General features: G+C 44.4%; 1 protein-coding gene across 1 annotated transcript; it reads left to right on the top strand.

Moving 5' to 3' along the window:
• The first annotated feature begins 4054 nt into the window (after positions 1 to 4054).
• LOC121551746 (ubiquitin carboxyl-terminal hydrolase 31-like) lies at positions 4055 to 22657 on the top strand. Its single transcript, XM_045210777.1, has 16 exons — positions 4055 to 5366; positions 5557 to 5688; positions 6952 to 7046; positions 7148 to 7240; positions 8435 to 8570; positions 9288 to 9435; positions 9605 to 9785; positions 9961 to 10072; positions 12534 to 12628; positions 13552 to 13629; positions 18351 to 18480; positions 18996 to 19115; positions 19371 to 19596; positions 19727 to 19885; positions 20110 to 20265; positions 20448 to 22657. Exons 1-16 carry the CDS (start codon positions 4803 to 4805, stop codon positions 21935 to 21937), a joined length of 3915 nt encoding a protein of 1304 aa, XP_045066712.1. The 5' UTR covers positions 4055 to 4802; the 3' UTR covers positions 21938 to 22657.
• Positions 22658 to 23617: the final 960 nt, after the last annotated feature.

The following is a 23617-nucleotide window of genomic DNA, read 5'->3' as shown; positions in this document are numbered from 1 at the left end:
AAAATTAAAGTGGAAAACCACACTACAGGCTAATCCAACTTTGATGTAATGTCCTTAAAACAAGTCAAAATGAGGCTCAGTAGTGTGTGTGGCCTCCACGTGCCTGTATGACCTCCCTACAACGCCTGGGCATGCTCCTGATGAGGTGGCGGATGGTCTCCTGAGGGATCTCCTCCCAGACCTGGACTAAAGCATCCGCCAACTCCTGGACAGTCTGTGGTGCAACGTGGCGTTGGTGGATGGAGCGAGACATGATGTCCCAGATGTGCTCAATTGGATTCAGGTCTGGGGAATGGGCGGGCCAGTCCATAGCATCAATGCCTTCCTCTTGCAGGAACTGCTGACACACTCCAGCCACATGAGGTCTAGCATTGTCTTACATTAGGAGGAACCCAGGGCCAACCGCACCAGCATATGGTCTCACAAGGGGTCTGAGGATCTCATCTCGGTACCTAATGGCAGTCAGGCTACCTCTGGCGACCCAAAGAAATGCCACCCCACACCATGACTGACCCACCGCCAAACCGGTCATGCTGAAGGATGTTGCAGGCAGAAGAACGTTCTCCACGGCGTCTCCAGACTCTGTCACATCTGTCACATGTGCTCAGTGTGAACCTGCTTTCATCTGTGAAGAGCACAGGGCGCCAGTGGCGAATTTGCCAATCTTGGTGTTCTCTGGCAAATGCCAAACGTCCTGCACGGTGTTGGGCTGTAAGCACAACCCCCACCTGTGGACGTCGGGCCCTCATACCACCCTCATGGAGTCTGTTTCTGACTGTTTGAGCAGACACATGCACATTTGTGGCCTGCTGGAGGTCATTTTGCAGGGCTCTGGCAGTGCTCCTCCTGCTCCTCCTTGCACAATGGCGGAGGTAGCGGTCCTGCTGCTGGGTTGTTGCCCTCCTACGGCCTCCTCCACGTCTCCTGATGTACTGGCCTGTCTCCTGGTAGCGTCTCCATGCTCTGGACACTACGCTGACAGACACAGCAAACCTTCTTGCCACAGCTCGCATTGATGTGCCATCCTGGATGAGCTGCACTACCTGAGCCACTTGTGTGGGTTGTAGACTCTGTCTCATGCTACCACTAGAGTGAAAGCACTGCCAGCATTCAAAAGTGACCAAAACATCAGCCAGGAAGCATAGGAACTGAGAAGTGGTCTGTGGTCACCACCTGCAAAACCAGTCCTTTATTGGGGGTGTCTTGCTAATTGCCTATAATTTCCACCTGTTGTCTATTCCATTTGCACAACAGCATGTGAAATTTATTGTCAATCAGTGTTGCTTCCTAAGTGGACAGTTTGATTTCACAGAAGTGTGATTGACTTGGAGTTACATTGTGTTGTTTAAGTGTTCCCTTTATTTTTTTGAGCAGTGTATATAACATTATATTGGTTTCAAGAATTTTGTATAATAATTTAAATGGAAAAATTTGAAGTTTTAAATCCGGCGTCATTTTGCGTATCAGTTCATAAACCATGTGCCATGGAATCGGTACATTGAAAATCTCTTCCCAACTATTTTGCAATCTATATGGCACAGCTGTACATTTATATAAATAGGCCCTTTTAATTTTGTCTGGCTTGCCATTCCAAATAAAATGGAAATCAATCTTCCAAATCAAGATGTGTTTGCTCATGACCTAAGGCAGTTGCACAACACAGAAGTACATGCATGTGATGCATGCATACTAAAAATTTACATGGTTTTGCGCATGTGCCAGGTGGCACTCTAAAAAGTTGGGTAAACAATACCCACTGGCCACACACTGAATGAATCAATGTTGTTTCCACATCATTTCAATGAAATTACATGGAACCAATGTGGAATAGATATTGAATTGACATCCGTGCCCAGTGGGATATTTTCCTGTGATGTTTTTGTCTCACGTTTTGAGAACCGCAACGACAACCTGTAGAGTAAGTTCAAAAGCAATTTTATTCAACATTCTGGCTTGTAAGGAACATTTCCAAGATTTTGCAGTGCTTTGTTTCAGACTGTATACCAAAAAGTGTGATTTGGCAAGAACAAGACAAACACAAATTAAGCACTCGAAATCACTGCACAAATTGAAGGATTTCATTTTTTTTTTACTTCATTTGAATCAAAAGATAACTGGGACACTTGCTAGCAATAAGGGAAGTATTTAGCAGTGTGGGCCTGTGTTAAAAATGATCTAGGCCTAAAAGTACGTGTATTGGCGCAAGTGTGTGCACAGGCACCCATGTTGCCGTCACAAAATGATCAAATTAATCATTCTATAAAACCACACTAGGTCATATTAGGCCTACATGTGTGGATTTTTAAATAATCATGTGTCTGTAGCTAAATTAGTCTTTGCCGCTCAAATCTATGGAGATGTTTCTCATTATGTGCTGTGGGGTGTGGGGGTGCTCATGCAGTCTACATTGCAGTGAAAATAATTAATTATTTTCCAAATCTTTCTTGGTGACTGACTTCCTTTCTCCAAACAGCAGAGTGCAATAGTCACATGGCTGAATTGTATATAATTTTGAAGAGCTGTAGAAAATATTTTTGGCAATAAATGTTGCATTAAGTAATGTGCTTTAACATGTACTGTATAATACAATACAGAGGCACTGAACACCGGGATAAGATAGAATGAAGGAAATCGATGTTTCCCAGTAAAATGCATGGTCTACACCCTTCTTTTACGTAAGGTCTAGGGTCTGCACTCTAGTCTGAGCTACTTGGGAGAGATTTAATTGGATAGATATCCTAATGATGAGAGGTGCTGCTGGGATGCACATTATCTAGTCACTGTGTGTGCTGAGGACAGCTTAACATAGCAGGAAATTAAGCCATACCTGAATGATATGGGCATGTGGTGGCAGTATATGGATGAATCTGTATCTCTAGGATCTATATCTGGGTAGCCTACTTTTACCTTACTTCTAAGTTCCACCAACCCAATAGCTATAGCAAAACAATAGTTAAAGGTCCAAGAAAGATATTTATGAGGAAAGTGACTCATGGCACTATAATTAAAAACCCACATTTATTCACCACATCCTTGCATCTTTAGGTCGGTAGCATTTGTAGGTGTCAAAACCATACTACGTTCAGTGGAAAACAATAAGGGAAATACATGAACCATTAGGCCTACATCATTTTATGCTGTTTGACATTGTGTCTGATGTCTGAAAGTAGACTATACATTACAAAGCTCGCTGTGACTCTCCCTCCCATCTCAATTGTAGAGAAGTCTAAAGGACAATTTGCATTAGGCTAATTTCATGCTGTGCTACATGACAGAAGACATGCTGATTGGTGGGTAGAGGATTAGGAGGCGGGCACAATGAAGACTCAAATTACAATTGGTTTTATGTTGGTGACCTTGACTACTGATTCCCTCATCAGACTGATTCTCTTTCCTCTGACACCAAGCTAAAAAATATATTGTTTTACTATGTCTGTGTGTTTTGCGTTTTAGTAGATCATGGAGCCAAATTTAGTATTTTGATAGGCTAATGTGTGTATGTGATAGGTTACATAAAATTCAATAAAGCTAAATCCATCACTGTATGATGAGGCCATGCAGCCAAGATGTGGCAGTCAAGGATTGATTCCACCATCCTATTTGTTGTACATGTTGTATGTTGTGGTGCATTAAAATACCAGTAGATCAATTTGATGTCTGACTGGATGAATGTGGGAACTGAAACATACCTCCTCTCAGATTTCATTAACCCCATTATCATAGGGCCCCACCCTGTACTATGGGAGACCCAACCCACTCATACTTGCAACCAAAACAAATACATTTTAAGAAGCAATTATTTATGTCAATCTTACAATCATATTTTTTGGACTGTCCTTAGATCAGGAAGTATTTCCTTAGTTGTCAACTGCATGATTATGGATAGGCCTACCTTTGGAAAAAATCATTGATTTTATTATTCAATAATGCACATTTTGATACTTTGATACAAAACGTTTGGTTTATGGAGAGAGAAAAAAAGGCACAGTGGAACCCCTCCCTCCCCCAGTTGTATTTTGGCGTTGACTCTGTTACGTCAGCTGTTTCTCTGCGGTCCTGCAGTGTCCGTGGTTTTTTTGCTGATAGTGTGAAAAACCGACTCCGTTGCAATGGAAAGTCGGATTTAGGAGAATACTTCAGTTTGGAAAGCATAGGACATTTTACAATCCCACTCAAGTTAATCAAGGACACGGAATTCAACGTCTCTTGGCTTGGTAGCTACATTTATATTTTCGGATGGGATGAGGACACTTCTGCGCAAGGGACTCATTTATGCAGTGGCTAGCATCTCTGGCTAGCTAATGTGCAAATGCTAACTATAAAAACAATCAGCTAGCTACAAGAAACGACTTGCAAGAGCGTCAGCGGATAAGTTGACTTGTTTAGCATATAAAAATGCATCGACAACTTATTGTGATTAGTGTATTTTACTAAATCGAATCACTTAAAATGGATAAATGTATGGCTTGCAAGCTAGCTAGCTAGCCAATCTAGCTAGCTGATTCGCTAACTAGCTAGCTATGGATTGTTGCTGTTGTGTTAGCTGACACGCTAACGTTAGTTATGCAATTAGATCAACATAACAATTGTCTTTGGAAATGTGTTGACACGTATTTAATTGTAGTCAATGCTAGACCCCTAGCATGGGAAATATATCCCAGCAAGCTAGTTTATGGGTGGAGATGTAACTTGACATCCTAATCCCAGTTGAGATGTAGCACGAGACAGCTGAAAGTAATTCTAGTTAGCTAGCTAACTCAGCTCGTTCCGCACAGGAAAGATTGTATTTTGACATTGATTGCATGACGGGGTGCCCAACAAGCCAGACAATCATGTCTAGTAAAGCCACGACTAAAGAGAAGAAATCTGGTAGCTTCAGCAAGAAACTCTTCAGACGAGGCTCTGTGCGCTCTGTGGGTAGTTTTATGGGCAGAGTCCTCAGGACCCTGTCAACCTTGTCCCATTTTGGATCAGATGGGCATGCTATTGAAGGTGACAAAGACGATGGGGGTTTCACATTATTCAAAACTGGAGGCAAAGATTCAACAGCTTTGGATGATAGTGACTGTTTCCTCGGAGAGAAGGTCCCTGGAGTGTCTGGTCTCAAAAACCATGGTAACACTTGTTTCATGAATGCCATCCTCCAGTGCCTGAGTAACACTGAACTCTTTGCTGAGTATTTGGCACTGGAACAATACCGGGGAGTCGAGGAAACGGACGAGGAGAAGGAGAAACCGAAGACAAACGGTGTGCATTTGGGGAGGAAGGGCCCTCAGGACAGAGGCGAGGTGACGGAGCAGCTGTCTGGACTGGTCCGGGCCCTGTGGACATTTGAATACACCCCACAGCACAGCAGGGAGTTCAAAGTAAGTTGGTAAAATGCATCATAAAGCAAAACTGCGTGTCTCACAGGACTGCATTTGGTCCTCAGATTCAGCCTATACTACAGATCTTTGAAACAGCCTAATGGTCAAATACATTTAGGCTATATCATACTTCTGAGACTAGGCTATCACCAGAATTTTCAAGCAGTGTTGCTTGTGCTGTTTGTTACAGAATGCTGTCTCAAAGAGCGCTTTGCAGTATAGAGGCAATGCTCAGCATGATGCCCAGGAGTTTCTGCTCTGGCTTCTGGACAGGGTACATGAGGACCTCAACAACCATCCCAACAACAGGCCTTCCATTAAGGTAAACTTTTGTTTGTACATCATAGAGTTAGGGGCTACTAATGCAACTTAAGGAACGGTGGTAGTGGCCAGGTTAGCACAGCGAGACAGTTAGTGATGTGACCTTGAGCCAGCAGTGAATGGAGCTGTACCTGAGGTGAGTCAGCAGTCTGAGTGGAGGAGGTGACAGGAGGTGGCTGGCTAATTGTGATGTCCTTTGAAGCCTCACTCAGACATTCCAAACAGAATAACATTGGAGCGAGGGAAAGGGCCTGGCATCCTGCAGGCCAGGGCAGATTTACCGACCTAACCCATTTCTGAACGCTGAGCCCCTTATCAGGCATCAATCTTCCAGCGCACTGGAACAAACAAGTTAGGAGATAGAGCTCACTTCCCTACTTTACAGTGTGATGACTGATTCATCTCCTGTGGGAGAATGAACAGGAAGTGATGGTGTTCTGTGTCCCCTTCCTGGATTTCTCAGTCTTCCCGGTCTGCTGTCACTCACAGCTCCCTGCTCTGTAAAGGCGTCCGCATGCTTCCCATCCGAAACAGTTTGGAACAGTTTGTGCATATATTATGGTGACATTTTGTTATTTTTTATCTTTGGCAAGGATTTTTCTGGAGGCAAGCTGAAGTGGGTAGCCGAAGTCTATGCCCCTTCGTCGGTGATTGGTCAACAGTAGGGATTCTTCAATGAAGTGTTTGTTGTCATTCAATCAGAGACCAATCGTTTTCATGCAAATTTTGTTCACTTGAGAAGTAAAATTGTGCGAATAAGGTCTCCTCGGCAAAAACGTCAAAGTTACTGACAGATTTCTTGAGTTATCTTAGATGAATTCTGACAATGTTGAGGAAGTGTATACTGGCTACGGTGTCTCAAGATGGACAAACGATACTATTGCCGCTTTCCCGTTTTTCAAGCAAAGGTATTTTAAGGGAGTATGCGAGCACATTCGTTCGCCTAGCTGAGTTCGACTAGGCGCCAGCAGAACCGAAGCATGAGGAAGGCTTTAGACATGCAGAGTGAGAGACGTGACCTGAATAGACCCCACAGAGCTTTGTTGATTAGTTCGCCATGCCAAATGCCCATACTTCCTTGAGGATAAGTCAGAGGAGCTGCAGCATCACTGGCAGTTTTGTTTGTATTTTGGTCTCTTATCCTTTCGATGTCTTTCAGACTGTGCTTTGGATGCTCATTGACGTAGTGAATAGAATACAGCCTCAATATCCTAAATCGTCTAATATGCAGTGAGAGCTCATCCACTCTGTTTTCTCCTATTAGCCACCAGTGGAAGAGGATGATGGGGATCTAGAGGGGCCTTCTCTTCCGCTCTCTACCGGTTCATTTGTGCAAGAGCTATTTCAGGCCCAGTACAGGTAGGTCTTATATGATGCTTACCGCTGAGGTGTTTTATATTCTCCATTCTGTGTATTCATGACTTCTTCTGAGACAAATGAGTTCCCTTTCTTACCGACAGGTCGTCGCTCACCTGCCCGCATTGCCAAAAACAGAGCAACACCTTTGATCCTTTCCTCTGCATCTCCCTGCCCATCCCCTTACCTCACACAAGGTGAGTACACATCTCTGCTGTGTTCCAGCATTGGGTCTGGTGGCCGGAACAAGACTGTTGAAATGTATATCTTGAGACTACTTGAGACTGCGGTTCATTTCAATTTCCCAGGGATGCGGAAGCAAAGCAAATAAGAAGGAATGTCGTTTGGGGCCAAATATGCCATTTAGGAGACTATCTGCAGACCAAACCAAGCCAGTATTATGGGACTATTCTATTTCTAAAGCCAATTTAAGGGCTACATGCCCAGAAAAAAAGGAAAATAGACGTACTTTTAAATTTGAAATGAAGATGTAGGCCTATCACATTTTAGAAATATGTTGTGTTCTTCTGTCATAATTTTAGTATTTTGAATTTCATTATTTGTGCCTAGCAGTCAAAACCACCTTTATGCTCACTCAGTTGAGGATTCATAATGCTCCTAAACTGAGGTACCTGGGACATGTATGGCCTTTTTGTCCTCATGACACAGTGATGCTATTTTTACGATAGTGTTATACTGTCACATCAAGGAGAGAGCGCCTTGATCGATGCAGATTCTTTTTTAAGCCACTAAATTCATTACTGTCCATGCATAATTAAAGATGGGAAGGATGAGGTGAAATTAGGAGATAGGCAGTGGCAAATTATGTCCCATTAGTCCTCCGGCGAATCTGATTGATGACAGAATAATGGTCCTCCAGACCAAGGTTCAGTGGCTCACTTCTTCTTCTTCCTTCTCCTCCCAGAAACACAATCATGGGACAGATCCTATATAAAAAGTTCAAATGACAGAGAATCTCAGAAATGGCAACCATCTTGAAAATGTGGGTTCTCCTAAATGTGTGGTATCTGAAACTGAACTCCTGAAAAAGCTGCATTGCTGTGCCTGCTGGCTGAGTTCTTAGTGTCAGCTTAGAGTAGCACTGATCCACACAGTCACCAGAGGAATCCTGCTCAGTGCTCTCAGAGTAATTACAAATGAGCTAGTCTCCAGACAGTGATGTAGCAGCATTATTAGAGGAGATGGAAACCTGTCCTCTCCTAAGAGGTTGATTATTGGACGTAATTGTGTTTGATATGGCGACAGTTGAGTTTGTCCATTCTGTTAATTCCTGGCCCATGTCAGTGGTTTTTATCTGGTGTTTTGTAATTATTCCATGCAGAGGGCCAATATTTGATCCCTGTCCTTTCCCATGTTTCCTCTCCTCCCAGGCCTCTGTATGTGACAGTGGTCTACCAGGGGAAGTACTCTCACTGTATGAGGATCGGAGTGGCCGTGCCCCTGAACAGCACCGTGTCCAGACTCCGAGATGCTGTGTCACGTGAGACCAAGATCCCCCTGGACCAGGTGCTGCTTCCTTCCTGCTCTCTTATCCCTAGCAGCCTCAGCTCTGTCTTACTAGGTTACATACACACAGACGTTAACTTGGATGTTTTATTTTATTGTGGTATCTAGCTACTAAGGATTTCAAAGGATTGTTATCTGAAAAGAACAGTAAAGGAGCGCCCTACTTAGACTTACTTTTCCTTTAATGATTAATCCCTGGGTACTAGACTGATTGTGTGCCCATTTCAGTATTAATAGCTGCTTTATAGTGTTGTGGTAAGTAGTATTAGAATAGTGCATCATAGTCTCTTTAATCAGGATGAAGGGATCACTGGAACAGAGCCCATTGTATCCAAGAACAACAGAACTGATGCTTAGGTTTGATGTGGCTGAACCTTTCATACAGTGATGTCATTGGATAACATTAAGCAAAACACTAGTCTTTGTGAAATCCTAGTCTGAATAAGAAAAGTTGATATGATTGAGGGATAGGTCAAGGACTCCAGGAGGAAGGGAGGGGGTTTTCAAGCATAGTGTGTAGCCTTCCATATTTACAGAAGAGGTAGGCCTATACACTGTAGAGAATATTGATGTTTATTTGTGTTCTGTTTTTCATTCACTAAAATGGGCATGGCCTAACTAATGTTTCACCATCTTATCTGAATAAAAGCATTTTAGAGTTGACTAAATGGCAGCAGCTTATTGATTTGTTCTGACTTCCTCTTATCTCTGTTTCAGTTTGTTTTGACGGAGATGTACTACGACGGTTTCCATCGCTCCTTCTGTGATGATGACGACGATCTCGATATCATTCAGGAGAGCGACTCCATCTTTGCCTTTGAGACGCCTGAGACCTTCAGGCTAGAGAACATTCGAACCAAGAGAGGTACCTCTTCACTATTAATCTACTTTTGATATCAAATTATTCAATACGTTTTGGGCATTTCTCAAAAAATTGTTTTTGCAGTTTTGGTAGTGTACTTGTCATGCATTTTGTGTAATGTATATTGAAGTATTGACTGAGTATCAATGACCGATTGGGATTTGAAATCCAGGGAGTCTCCTTGCCAACCTGAACCAGAACAACTTAAAGTTTGGGAGTGAGATGAGCAGGACTTCATCTTTCATGCAAGGAGCTGTGAATCCTGCCACTGCAACGCCCAATAAGAACATGGGGGCCGACAAGATGGTCCTGCTGATCTGTAACCGAGCCTGCACCGGCCAGCAAGGGAGGAGGTACTATAGAGATGCACTATTAATAATATTGACTACAATGTTCTAATTGTATTTCTATGGGTACTACAGCCCAGCGTTTTCCACTGTCCTCTGAAACCGTGCAGGTCATATGAGATTTGTTATATTAAGGTATACTTGGAGTCTTAACAGTAGAATATCATTCCCTCTTTTCCAGGTTTGGTCTTCCATTTGTACTGTACATGGATCGCACTGTGACCTGGGATATCCTGCAGAAGGAGATCCTGGAGAAGATGCATCACCTGCTCAGGCCAGGAGTTTACATTCAGGTGGGTGAATGGAAACACAACCCCACAGAATTGAGGTAAACTGTCAACTAAAAAAAAATATGAAATGGCAAAAGAGTCTGACTTACGAGTGAAGGCTTTCACTAGCAAGCACTGTGGTTTACTGCATTTAACCCCCTCAATCCACTGCATCCGCCAGTGTCGCACTTCCGCATCTGCAGTAAAAGCCGTCAGAGCTAGAGCTGTGTGCGTCAGACCATGAGAGATCCATTAAATCATTCTTCTCACAAAAACGTCTGAACAGTTTGACATATAAATTATTATGACCACTCAATGGAAAGGTAAGACTCCCACAAACTCCGTTTTGCTCTACGACCCCTACAACTGTCACAGGATTCGTCTGAAGGTAACCGGTACCGGTTAAAAAAAACTAATGGAAGTATGAAGGTAGTTTTGTGCCTACCCAAAAATATATATACAGTACCAGTCAAAAGTTTAGACACACCTACTCATTCAAGGGTTTTTCTTTATTTTTACTAATTTCTACATTATAGAATAATAGTGAAGACATCAAAACTATGAAATAACACATATGGAATCATGTAGTAACCAAAAAAGTTTTAAACAAATCAAAATATATTTTATATTTGAGATTCTTCAAAGTAGCCACCCTTTGCCTTGATGACAGCTTTGCACACTCTTTGCATTCTCTCAACCACCTTTGCCTGGAATGCTTTCCCAACAGTCTTGAAGGAGTTCCCACATATGCTGAGCATTTGTTGGATGCTTTACCTTCACTCTGCCGTCGACTCATCCCAAACCATCTCAATTGGGTTGAGGTCAGGGGATTGTGGAGGCCAGGTCATCTGATGCAGCACTCCATCACTCTCCTTCTTTGTAAAATAGCCCTTACACAGCCTGGAGGTGTGTTGGGTCATTGTCCTGTTGAAAAACAAATGATAGTCCCACTAAGCCCAAACCAGATGTGATGGCGTATCGCGTCAGAATGCTGTGGTAGCCATGCTGGTTAAGTGTGCCTTGAATTCTAAATAAATCACAGACAGTGTCACCAGCAAAGCACCCCCACACCATAACACCTCCTCCTCCATGCTTTCCGGTGGGAAATACACAACCGGAGATCATCCGTTCACCCACACCACGTCTCACAAAGCCACGGCGGTTGGAACCAAAAATCTGAAATTTGGACTCCAGACCAAAGGACAAATTCCCACCGGTCTAATGTCCATTGCTCGTGTTTCTTGGCCCAAGCAAGTCTCTTCTTCTTATTGGTGTCCTTTAGTAGTGTTTTCTTTGCAGCAATTCGACCATGAAGGCCTGATTCACACAGTCTCCTCTGAACAGTTGATGTTGAGATGTGTATGTTACTTGAACTCTGTGAAGCATTTATTTGGGCTGCAATTTCTGAGGCTGGTAACTCTAATAAACTTATCCTCTGCAGCAGAGGTAACTCTGGGTCTTCCATTCCTGTGGCGGTCCTAATGAGAGCCAGTTCCATCAAGTTCTTGAAATGTTCCGTATTGACTGACCTTCATGTCTTAAAGTAATGATGGACTGTCGTTTCTCTTTGCTTATTTGAGCTGTTCTTGCCATAATATGGACATGCTCTTTTACCAAATAGGGCTATCTTCTGTATACCCCCCCTTGTCACAACACAACTGATTGGCTCAAACGCATTAAGAAGGAAAGAAATTCCACAAATTAACTTTTAAGAAGGCACACCTGTTAATTGAAATGCATTCCAGGTGACTACCTCATGAAGGTGGTTGAGATAATGCCAAGAGTGTGCCTTCTGTCATCAAAGCAAAGGGTGGCTATTTGAAGAATCTCAAATATAAACTATATTTTGATTTGTTTAACACATTTTTGTTTACTACATGATTCCATATGTGTTATTTCATTGTTTTGATGTCTTCACTATTATTCTACAATGTAGAAAATATTAAAATAAAGAAAAACCCTTGTAGGAGTAGGTGTGTCCAAACTTTTGACTGATGGTGTATATATTTCCAGCATTTTTTTTATATCTCCTAGATTTAGGACAGACACTTCAAAACCTTGTTTCTTATTATTTCTTTCTTGACTGTCCTTTTTGCCATATATGAATGTGTTATTCAATGCGTTTCTATGGGCTTTAGTAGTAAAGGCCAAAATCAATATTTGATAAAATACATGTTTTATATATTTTTTATTATATCTAAAGGGGTCCTAAAATAAAATAAAATAGCTAAATTATCCATAGTATGACCATTTTAAAACAATTCCATATGTCAGCTTAGCACCCCCTATCCTCCAACGTCTTAGACTCTAAAGAAATGAACAGTTGATTCCCATGTAATGGCATGTTGGACGTGTAAGTTGCTTCATTGGATAGAATGCAGTTGGTCTGGTTTGAAAAGCACGGCCATGGCAACATGTCTATACGTAGCAGTCAGGAAGTGGGAATAGGGATAGTGAGTAACTAAAGTCCTGGTATTATCTGCAGGTGGGGCCCTTTAGCCTGCGAGTGGTTGGTGTGGTTGGCATCACGTACCTCCTGCCCCAAGAGGAGCAGCCTCTCTGTCACCCAACAGTGGAAAGGTCAGTCTCCTTGTTATTCCTGGTCCTTTGTAGCTCAGTTGGTAGAGCATGGTGCTTGCAACTCCAGGATAGTGTGTTCGATTCCTGGGACCACCCATACAGATGTGATATCTTAATTTGACCAGTTTCTATATTATGTGGATTATAATTAATGGACATTTTTTGAGGGGTTGATACATTTTTTGTTAAACCTCGAATGCAATACATTTGCATTTCCTGTTGCGCAGGAAGATTCTCTGCGACAACAGAGTGATCAAATTAAGATAGCACATCTGTATGTAAAAAATTTATGCACGCATGACAGTAAGTCGCTTTGGATAAAAGTGTCTGCTAAATGGCATATTTTATATTATTCAACTGTAGCTCTCAACCAGGGTCATGTTCAGTAGGGCACATAACAAAACGTTTCTCATCAGAAAAAGGACATCTGTGTTCAGGTAGTATCTCCCCTTTTCAAAAATGTTTTCTTCCTACTGAACACCACCTCCTCACCCCCAATGCACACTGTTGTTTACAGTTCACCGCCTCCTTGTAATCCTCTAACCAGACTTGAATGCCAGATTAGATGCTCTTATGTCACCAGAACCATTAAATGGCGTGCCTTAACATGTTTTGGTGTCTGTTTCTTCACACACACTGCTTGCTCAGCAGGTTTGGATTATAGTTTATATCCCAGTTGCTGATTCAATTGAATAGAATGGAAGTTTGTCACACAGTACACACACTACAAAGCTGGTTAGATATGTGTACAGGAGGCAAAAGGACAGCCACATGGGTAATGTAAATCCAATTCACTTAGATTTGTAGTGTTTTGAAGATGAGAGGAATACAGCTTGTTGGTTGGAATATTTTTAACTTGTCAGGCAGGGTTGTGAAACTGGCTTGTTCTTGTTTTCCCTCATAACATAATCTTTCTTCGGCAGAGCGTACAAGTCCTGTGGACAGGGGGGACCGCCGCACGTCAAGATAGTGGTGGAGTGGGACAAAGAGACCAAGGATTAGTGAGTTAACGCTGCACAACAGTATTGCTGGTGCTCTGCATCCCTTTGAAAAATGCCATGTTTCTGGGGTTTTGTGGTGAGATTCATCCTGCAGGGAAATACATGACCATAAATTATCCCCATAAAGGCACTAGGGATGGGGATGGTTGTTAGAATATTTGACTATCCAAATGGAAGTTAGTATTCAATGACTTGCGAGAAGATATTTAAAAAATATATATAGGCTAGGCCTATTTTAATGAAAATACTTTGTCTAAAATGTTATTATCTATGTGACATTGCTACATACAAGGATATACCATGACATTAGACATTTTAGTAAAACAACAGTTTTATGAGTTTTTATGAGTGCGCGCCATTAAAAAAAAGACGTACCGGTAGCCTACACACTTTTCACGAGTGTAGCTTGTTATTGTCGGTCAGTCAAAGCAGCACTACCATCAAAGGCTCCAAGTGAAGTGGGAGATTTCTAATCAATGCAAAATGGAATTACAATTACGAAATTAAGTTGGCTAAATGTAAGTAAGTAGGCTACAATGATCAACCAACAGGTAGGCTGTTGTTTAATATGAATGGAATTGTTGTAGACAAGGAGGTGGGGAGCACAGCAGCCTCAATTAGCCTTTCAAGCTAGCTAGCTGGCTAACTAACGTAGCTGGGTCATTCCTACTAAGCGGTACATTTTGGATCTCATAACTTTTGGGCAAAATATATACTGAACAAAAATATAAACGCAACATGTAAATTGTTGGTCCCATGTTTCATTAGCTGAAATAAAAGATTCCAGAAATGTTCCATACGCACAAAAAGCGTATTAACATTTACATAATTTAGCGACTTACAAATTGGTGCATTGAACTTATGATAGCCAGTGGGACAACCACTTTTTTTTTTATGGGGAGAGGGGGGGGGGGGTGTAGAAGGATTACTTTATACTATTCCAGGTATTCCTTAAAGAGGTAGGGTTTCAAGTGTCTCCGGAAGGTGGTCAGTGACTCCGCTGTCCTGGCGTCGTGGCGGAGCTTGTTCCACCATTGGGGTGCCAGAGCAGCAAATAGCTTTGACTGGGCTGAGCGGGAACTGTGCTTCCGTACAGGTAGGGGAGCTAGCAGGCCAGAGGTGGATGAACGTAGTGCTCTCGTTTGGGTGTAGGGTCTGATCAGAGCCTGAAGGTAAGGAGGTGCCGTTCCCCTGACAGCTCCGTAGGCAAGCACCATGGTCTTGTAGTAGATGCGAGCCTCAACTGGAAGCCAGTGGAGTGTGCGGAGGAGCGGGGTGACATGAGAGAACTTGGGAAGGTCGAATACCAGACGGTCTGCAGCGTTCTGGATAAGTTGTAGGGGTTTAATGGCACAGGCAGGGAGCCCAGCCAACACCAGTGGTGAGAGCACGTGGTGCGGAGACAGATTCTCGCCACGCCACCTGGTAGGAGCGACCTGTCCGGTAGGACGCAATCCAAGAGTGAGCAGCACCGGAAATGCCCAACTCGGAGAGGGTGGAGAGGAGGATCTGATGGTTCACAGTATCAAAGGCAGCAGATAGGTCTAGAAGGATAAGAGCAGAGGGGAGAGAGTTAGCTTTAGCAGTGCGGAGAGCCTCCGTGACACAGAGAAGAGCAGTCTCAGTTGAATGACCAGTCTTGAAACCTGACTGGTTTGGATCAAGAAGGTCATTCTGAGAGAGATAGCAGGAGAGTTGGCTAGAGACGGCACGCTCAAGAGTTTTGGAGAGAAAAGAAAGAAGGGATACTGGTCTGTAGTTGTTGACATCGGAGGGATCGAGTGTAGGTTTTTTGAGGAGGGGTGCAACTCTCGCTCTCTTGAAGACGGAAGGGACATGGCCAGCGGTCAAGGATGAGTTGATGAGCGTGGTGAGGTAAGGGAGAAGGTCTCTGGAAATGGTCTGGAGAAGAGAGGAGGGGATAGAGTCAAGCGGGCAGGTTGTTATGCGGCCGGCCGTCACAAGTTGCAAGATTTCATCTGGAGAGAGAGGGGAGAAAGAAGTCAAAGCATAGGGTAGGGCAGTGTGAGCAAGACCAGCGGTGTCATTTGACTTTATAAATGAGGATTGGATGTCGTCAACCTTCTTTTCAAAATGGTTGACGAAGTCATCCACAGAGAGGGAGGGGGAGGAGGAGGAGGATTCAGCAGGGAGGAGAAGGTGGCAAAGAGCTTCCTAGGGTTAGAGGCAGAGGCTTGACATTTAGAGTGGTAGAAAGTGGCTTTAGCAGCGGAAACAGAGGAAGAGAATGTAGAGAGCAGGGAGTGAAAAGATGACAGGTCCGCAGGGAGTCTAGTTTTCCTCCATTTCCGCTCGGCTGCCCGGAGCCCTCTTCTGTGAGCTCGCAATGAGTCGTCAAGCCACGGTGCAGGAGGGGAGGACCGAGCCGGCCGGGAGGATAGGGGACATAGAGAGTCAAAAGATGCAGAAAGGGAGGAGAGGAGGGTTGAGGAGGCAGAATCAGGAGATCGGAGGGAGAAGGATTTAGCAGAGGGAAGAGATGATAGGATGGAAGAGGAGAGAGTAGCGGGAGAGAGAGGGCGAAGGTTGCGACGGCACATTACCATCTGAGTAGGGGCAGAGTGAGTAGTGTTGGAGGAGAGCGAGAGAGAAAAGGATACGAAGTAGTGGTCGGAGACTTGGAGGGGAGTTGCAGTGAGATTAGTAGAAGAACAGCATCTAGTAAAGATGAGGTCAAGCGTATTGCCTGCCTTGTGAGTAGGGGGGGACGGTGAGAGGGTGAGGTCAAAAGAGGAAAGGAGTGGAAAGAAGGAAGCAGAGAGAAATGAGTCAAAGGCAGACGTAGGGAGGTTAAAGTCACCCAGAACTGTGAGGGGTGAGCCATCCTCAGGAAAGGAACTTTTCAAGGCGTCAAGCTCATTGATGAACTCTTCAAGGGATCCTGGAGGGCGATAAATGATAAGGATGTTAAGCTTGAATGGGCTAGTGACTGTGACAGCATGGAATTCAAATGAGGAGATAGACAGATGGGTCAGGGGGAAAGAGAGAATGTCCAATTGGGAGAGATGAGGATTCCTGTGCCACCGCCGCGCTGACCAGGTGCTCTCCAGAACACATGGTCAGACGAGGAAAGAGCAGTAGGAGTAGCAGTGTTTTCTGTGGTAATCCATGTTTCCGTCAGCGCCAAGAAGTCGAGGGACTGGAGGGTAGCATAGGCTGAGATTAACTCTGCCTTGTTGGCCGCAGAACGGCAGTTCCAGAGGCTGCCAGAGACCTGGAACTGCACTAATTTGTTTACATCCCTGTTAGTGAGCATTTCTCCTTTGCCAAGATAATCCATCTACCTGACAGGTGTGGCATATCAAAAAGATGATTAAACAGCGCGATCATTACACAGGTGCACCTTGTGCTGGGGAAAATAAAAGGCCACTCTAAAATGTGCAGTTTAGTTTTGAGGGAGTGTGCAATTGACATACTGACTGCAGGAATGTCCACCAGAGCTGTTGCCAGAGAGTTTAATGTTCAGTTCTCCGCTATAAGCTGCATCCAACGTCATTTTAGAGAATTTGGCAGTACGTCCAACTGGCCTCACAACCGCAGACCACAGGTAACCACGCCAGCCCAGGACCTCCACATCCGGCTTCTTCACCTGCGGGATCGTCTGAGACCAGCCACCCAGACAGCTGATGAAACTAAGGATTATTTCTGTCTGTAATAAAGCCCTTTTGTGGGGGAAAAACTAATTCTGATTGGCTGGACCTGGCTCCCAAGTTGGTGGGCCTAATGCACCCCTGCCCAGTCATGTCAAATTATAGATTAGGGCCTATTGAATTTATTTAAATTGACTTAAATTGATTTCCTTATATGAACTGTAACTCAGTAAAATAGTTGAAATTGTTGCATGTTGTGTTTTTCTTTAAAACATGTATTTCGACTATCCGGATATTCGAATGGTGAAATAATTTAAAATGCCTTTCCCTTAAAGCAACTAAATATTAATTTAAACAAAATAGATTGTTTGTCTAAAGAGAGGGGCGAGAGAGTATAGCAGACGAGGCACTTTGATGTTTGTTTTTGCTTTTTTAAGGCAAAAGTCTGCACGCTTCAGTTCGGCTGGCGCCTTGCTGAACTCGGCTTGGAAAACCGAACGAGTGTGCTTGAGAGAGAGAGGAAAAGTACTGTTTGTCCATTTTGAGAGACCGTAGTCAGAATTAATCGAAGATAACTCAAGAAATCTGTCATTAATTTTGACGTTTTTGCAGAGAAGTTCATAGTCGTGCAATTTTAAAGTTAACGAAGATGTTTGATGCAGTATTTATTTCTCAATTTAAAAAATTGCATGAAAACGAGCTGTCTCTCATTGAATGACAACAAAGGCTTTATTGAAGAATCGCTACTGTTGACCAATCACAGACGAAGGGGCGTAGACTTTGGCTACCGACTTCGGCTTGCCTCAGAAAAAGTGTGCCCGAACAGCCACATTTCTTTTTACCGAACTCCAAAATGAACAGAAACTTCACATAATGCCCTCATAAAGATGCACAAACTCTTACGAACTGTTTCGGCTGGGAAGCATGCGAATGTCTTTAGAAATTTGGAGACAGAATAACATAAAGGAATGAAATCCTTAAGTATTTGCCTACCTAAGCAATCTCCACTTATTGGGAATTGTCAGATTTAGTATTGTGTGTTAGGAAAGGAGGCAGTGTGTTGTTGAGTGATTCATTGGCTGACTGTGACTCCCCTCCCCTTCCATGCAGTCTGTTTGGGCTCACTGAGGAAGAGTACATCCCTGATGCTGAGAGTGTGTATCTGCACAGAGAGCATCACCATCAGCCCCAGGCCTGCACCCTCGCTCAGTGCCTCCAGCTCTACACCAAAGAGGAGCAGGTAACACTGGAGTACACACACACACACACACACACACACACACACACACACACACACTGTGTTGGTATCACAAGGCCACACACAATGGCCGTCGATGCATTTGTATGCTGTCGTATGTATTTAAACAAGAAAAGAGACTTGAAAAAAGGAACATTCTCTTCTTACCAGAGGGTTTGTTTATTATTCAACAGCTGAATATCCAATATCCTTTCATTTGGTTCAAATGCTGAGGTTGCTGGATATTCTGCCCCTAATGCTATGTTTGAAATACAGCATTTTTATAATGGCTTCTCTCTGTCTGGAAGGACGCCAGATAGACTCTGAATATACACTGTGGTTAGCCGAGGCTGGAGGTGGTCAGTTTAAGAACAGGCTCTGGTCACAAAAAATGAGGTTGCTGTGAAAACATGGAGTAGAGCAGTCAGGAACTCCCTCTATGAGTAAGACTGATTTAAAAGCACTGCGGTGGGGAGCTTTTCCTTGATGGCTGCGTGTGTGTGCCGTCTCTGTTCCAGCTGGCCCCGGATGATGCCTGGCGCTGCCCCCACTGCAAGCAGCTGCAGCAGGGCCGCATCAAGCTCAGCCTGTGGACCCTGCCTGACGTCCTCATACTGCACCTCAAGAGGTTCAGACAGGTACTGCAGCACCTACATAGCATTCAGCACCCCCTTCAATTCCCACACTGAGAATTGTGTCCAAACATTCCTGTTATGTTTTAGTAATTGTAGTTTCTCATGCTTTTGGTGGCCCGACTGGTTCTTATTCTTGGTTTGCCTTCAGTCACTGTCACTCAGTCTTACCCAGTGACCTATCTCCTGCCTGTCTAAGAGGCAGGTGTAGCGACAGTTCAGTTGACTGGGTACTGATGTGTTTGCTGCTGTGTCCTGTAGGAGGCTGACAGGAGGGTGAAGATGCAGAACATGGTGCGGTTCCCTCTGCTAGGCATGGACATGGCTCCTCACATGGTGAAGAGGTCCCAGAGCAGCTGGAGCCTGCCCTCCCACTGGTCACCATGGAGACGACCGTACGGCCTGGGGCGTAACCCTGACGACTACCTGTACGACCTGTACGCCGTCTGCAATCACCACGGAAACATGCATGGAGGCCACTACACAGGTAAGACTGGTGGTTTAGCAGTAGGGTGGTAGTAGTCACTGACTGTGGAGGTAGATGGATAGGAAAATAACACTACAGTCTGACAGTTTCTTCACCATCACCCTAAATATCTTGTTCTTCTAACCCCCAGCTTACTGTAAGAACTCTGTTGACGGCCAGTGGTACTGCTTTGACGACAGTGAGGTCCAGCCCATCGCTGATGATGATGTGTGTCAGCAGACGGCCTACATCTTGTTCTACCAGAGGAGGAACACCATCCCCTCCTGGTCCGCCAACAGCTCCGTAGCAGGTCAGTGGTTGCTTCTTGGAGTGTGGGATTTTCCTGACACTAGTGTTTGTAGATGATGTATTATGTAAGATGGTGTATTACGTTGTTCGATAGGAGAAATGTCATTAAGTGACATTGAAACTGTCTGTCCAGTCTTAGTTGGACTGTAGCATCAACAACTTGGAGTGAGTTTGGTTATCTGTGAGAGACCTGAGGGTGTTGATTGTTGTGTCTATCTGTGCCAGGCTCCACCAGCTCATCTCTGTGTGACCACTGGGTGAATCGTCTCCAAGGCAGCAGGCCGGCCAGCCTGGCTTCCGGGGCCTCCTCCAGACGCACCTCTCTGGCTTCCCTGGGCGAGTCGGTGGAGTTCACCACAGGGGACCACTGCGAAGATGACGGTGAGATACAATGGGATTCTCTGTCTTATTTCTCCTTCTTCAGCTCTTTTCCCCTCCTCTAGCTAGTTATTTCTGACCTTACACAATCTGTTACCATGCCCACTTGAGAAAAAGGGGCATTAAATTATCATTTCATTGAGTCTAGTGCATTAGTGTAAATTCATTTATTTTAATCTATTTAGGTGGTTTTTCGACCCGTCCCTTTGTTCGGAGCATCCAGCGTCAGAGCTCGTCTTCCAGGTCATCCATCGCCAGTCCTCTAGCCTTCAGTGAGAACGGCATGAAGCCCTCCTGGTCCCTCTCTGCCAAGCTCCAGATGAGGTCCAACTCCCCCTCACGCTTCTCCCTGGACTCACGCTCCTCTCCCCCCTTGGAGAGGATAGGAGAGAGGGGAGAGGCGTGTGATGACAAGGTATCCACGTCTTGCTTCGGTAGCTACAGCAGGCACGAGTGCTACCCTGGCGGCAGGGCCTCCTTGGCCATGATGGAGGGGAACAGCACCGATCAGGACCATGACAGGAGGATCCTAGACGAGGTCTACTGCAGGGCACCCACGCCAGCCGATAAGAAGAGCTCCAAGAGTGACCCGACTGACAACAACAACCAGATAACAGCCCTGGACCAAAATGCACAAGCCACCCCGTCGAAGGAGCAGAAACGCAAGAGCAGCACCGCCGGATCTGCCCCGAAGTTAGAGAGCGTCGGGTCCAAAAAGAGTTCCATCAAGTCTGAGCCAGAGAAAAGCTCCAAGAAGCGCCAGTGTTCGTCCTCCAACCCCAAATCCTCTACATCCCAAATGTCTTCCAGCCCTGTGGTGAAGGGCCCCAAGGTGACCAACTCTAAAGACAAGACCACCAGCAGCGGCAGCGCTACGCCCACCAGGACCCCATCCAAAAAGAAAGAGTCTTTGTCTTCCAAGGGTCCCGACTCGGCAGCTGGAACCCCTCAGCGCAAGCAGCGCATCTCCACGCCGCAGTCCTCCGCCTCCCCCTCCCCCACCGTAAAGAAGAGTTCCTCTGGCCTTGAGAAGACCTCCTCTGGTCGGAAGAAGCTGCTGGAGAGGAGCTGCAGTCGGGACTCGGGGTTGGTAAGCCCTCTGGTTGATAGACCACGCTGGGGCAGCAACGCTGCAGCCCGGACCCCCAGCAAGACCGCTGTGGAGGGGGTCCGTCCAGAGAGGAGGTTTTTGCGGAGTTCCATCAGCAGCTCCTCTGTCACCAGCCTGCGCTCCCCCAGCGTCTCCTCCAGGGACCCTAGGCGCAGCAGCAAGTCAGAGGACAAGGGTCTGTCGTTCTTCAAGAACGCCCTGCGCCAGAGAGAGTCTCGCCGGTCGGCCGATCTGGGTAAGACCAGCATCCTGGCCAAGAAGGCCTCTGAGAGGACAGCCAGGCTGAGCGGTCAGGAGTGGGATGGGTCAGCCAATGCCTCACTGCAGGCCTCCCCAGAGCATCATGTGAACGAGGTTGTCACTGAGGTAAAGGAGTCCTCCAAGCCCTCCACCCCAGTCAGACGCTCTCTGTTACCTGTTATAGGCAAATCCAAGTCTTCCACTTCTGAATCCAGTCTTAATTCTCCCCCCAATGGGAAAAAGCCTCTTGAGAAGCAGGCATCCTCCAGAAAGCTTTCTACCAGCATGCAATCTTCTGCACGCCCAACACAGAAGCCTCAATGACATTATATATCGATAGCAGTCTCATTATTTTATGTATGCAGCTATTTTTTTTCCGTGTGCCTAAGATATAAATATATATAGATTTAGAGAGTATATGTATATATACTTGTATTTTTCTTTTCATAAGCAAGATGTAAATGATCAAAAGCGCCTTTCTATCCTGTCATGGAACCAAATCATTGCCTTCGGCAAAGTATGGTATTAGTCTACTACTGTACACAAAACTGAATAGGAATGTTTTAAGATAGCACTTTGTAAATACAGTATGGAATATTTTTCCCCAGGACAACGCTATACAGTAACTTGGTTAACAAAAAATCTATTAGTCATTTTTTATGTATTACTTTCACATGGTTTAAAAAAAGTCACGTGAAACTAGAGTAACGGGTCTAGGACTTGATATTTAAGGTTGTAAAGGGACGCTAGTCTTAAGATATTTTGTGGAGTAGTCTAAAATGTTACTCCATTTCTACACCTGGTGCTGTTCAAAGGGCAATACTGGCACTGTTTGATATATTTAAAATGCTGAGATTCTGAAATATAAAAAACTATCTATGTCAGGGGTCGGCAACAGGCGTCCCGTGGCCCGAAACCGGCCCGCAAGTTATATATATATATTTTTTTGTGGGGGGGCTACCCAAAGGTTTTAGTATAAACAAATATATATATTTTGGGGGATTTTAGTTTTTGGTCAAAGGCTGTAAAATCACCAGGAATTCAGCAAAACATTTGTTTAATGTAGAAAATCTATTCCCAAGTATTCTCTTGAGAAAAAAAAAGAGATGTAATCAAGGTATGTAATGATTGTTATTTTCAAATACAATCTGTTTTTGGGCTTAGTTGTGGTAATTTTGCAGTGTACAAATTATTATAATTTTGTTCCGGCCCCCTGACCATCCGCGGCTGAATCTAGTTGCCTACCCCTGATCTATGTGTTCACATTTACCAATCCTGGTAGCACCTCTCAACCTGTGGTACCTCATGAGAAATTAACATTTCTGCCATGTATGTAATAGCAGCCATAGGCAGCTGTATAGTACTGATAAAACCCATAATCGCTCATTTAAGTTGAACATTGTTACATTTGTGCTGTTTGCTTTTGAATGGACTTGATCTGAAGACAGGACAATCTAAATAATGCACACTGCACTGAACGTTTTGCTATTCTTTGCTGTTTACTTGTAGCATACCTACATAACTGTAAAACAGGCCCTGCATGGGATTTTCTCCTTAGTTGAATGATAGTTTGACAAGTCATTTAAGCCAGATCTATTGCTACCCCAATATCTGCAAAGCTTTTCTCGCTCTAGCTTTGACCTGTTACTGAACTCTCCCTGTGTCTTGCTGTAACTCATTTGGTAACCTACCATGCCCTTAAGTGCAATAGTTCTCAACTGTTCATCCAATAGTTCTCAGTCTTACCTTCTATGGTAAATATGATAACTTTAATTATGATTCAAAATACCAGGGTAAAATGTTTTGGTGGTCTGGTTGTAACATATTGAAATCTTCAGATACCCATCTACTGAAACGGCATTTAACACATTTTGTAATATTTCATATTTTGCTTGCTGCCAATGTAAGAGACCCAGTTTCTCCAGGGTCTTGAGATTTGATATCTCTAACCTACTGCACCAAGTGTAATATTAAACTCCACTGCAGACATTTTGCTGCCTGTAG

The sequence above is a fragment of the Coregonus clupeaformis genome, chromosome 35, assembly GCF_020615455.1.
Source record: "Coregonus clupeaformis isolate EN_2021a chromosome 35, ASM2061545v1, whole genome shotgun sequence".
NCBI lineage: Eukaryota > Metazoa > Chordata > Actinopteri > Salmoniformes > Salmonidae > Coregonus > Coregonus clupeaformis.
The sequence above is the reverse complement of the archived record's forward strand: the minus strand, read 5'-3'. Positions and strand labels throughout refer to the sequence as shown.

Excerpts from the sequence above, each read along its gene's own strand:
- LOC121551746 (XM_045210777.1), top strand. The coding sequence starts at position 4,803 with ATGACGGGGTGCCCAACAAGCCAGACAATCATGTCTAGTAAAGCCACG. Across the intron at positions 7,241-8,434 it reads ATCCCCTTACCTCACACAAG|GCCTCTGTATGTGACAGTGG; the intron begins GTGAGTACACAT and ends CTCTCCTCCCAG. Across the intron at positions 19,116-19,370 it reads ACCTCAAGAGGTTCAGACAG|GAGGCTGACAGGAGGGTGAA; the intron begins GTACTGCAGCAC and ends TGTGTCCTGTAG.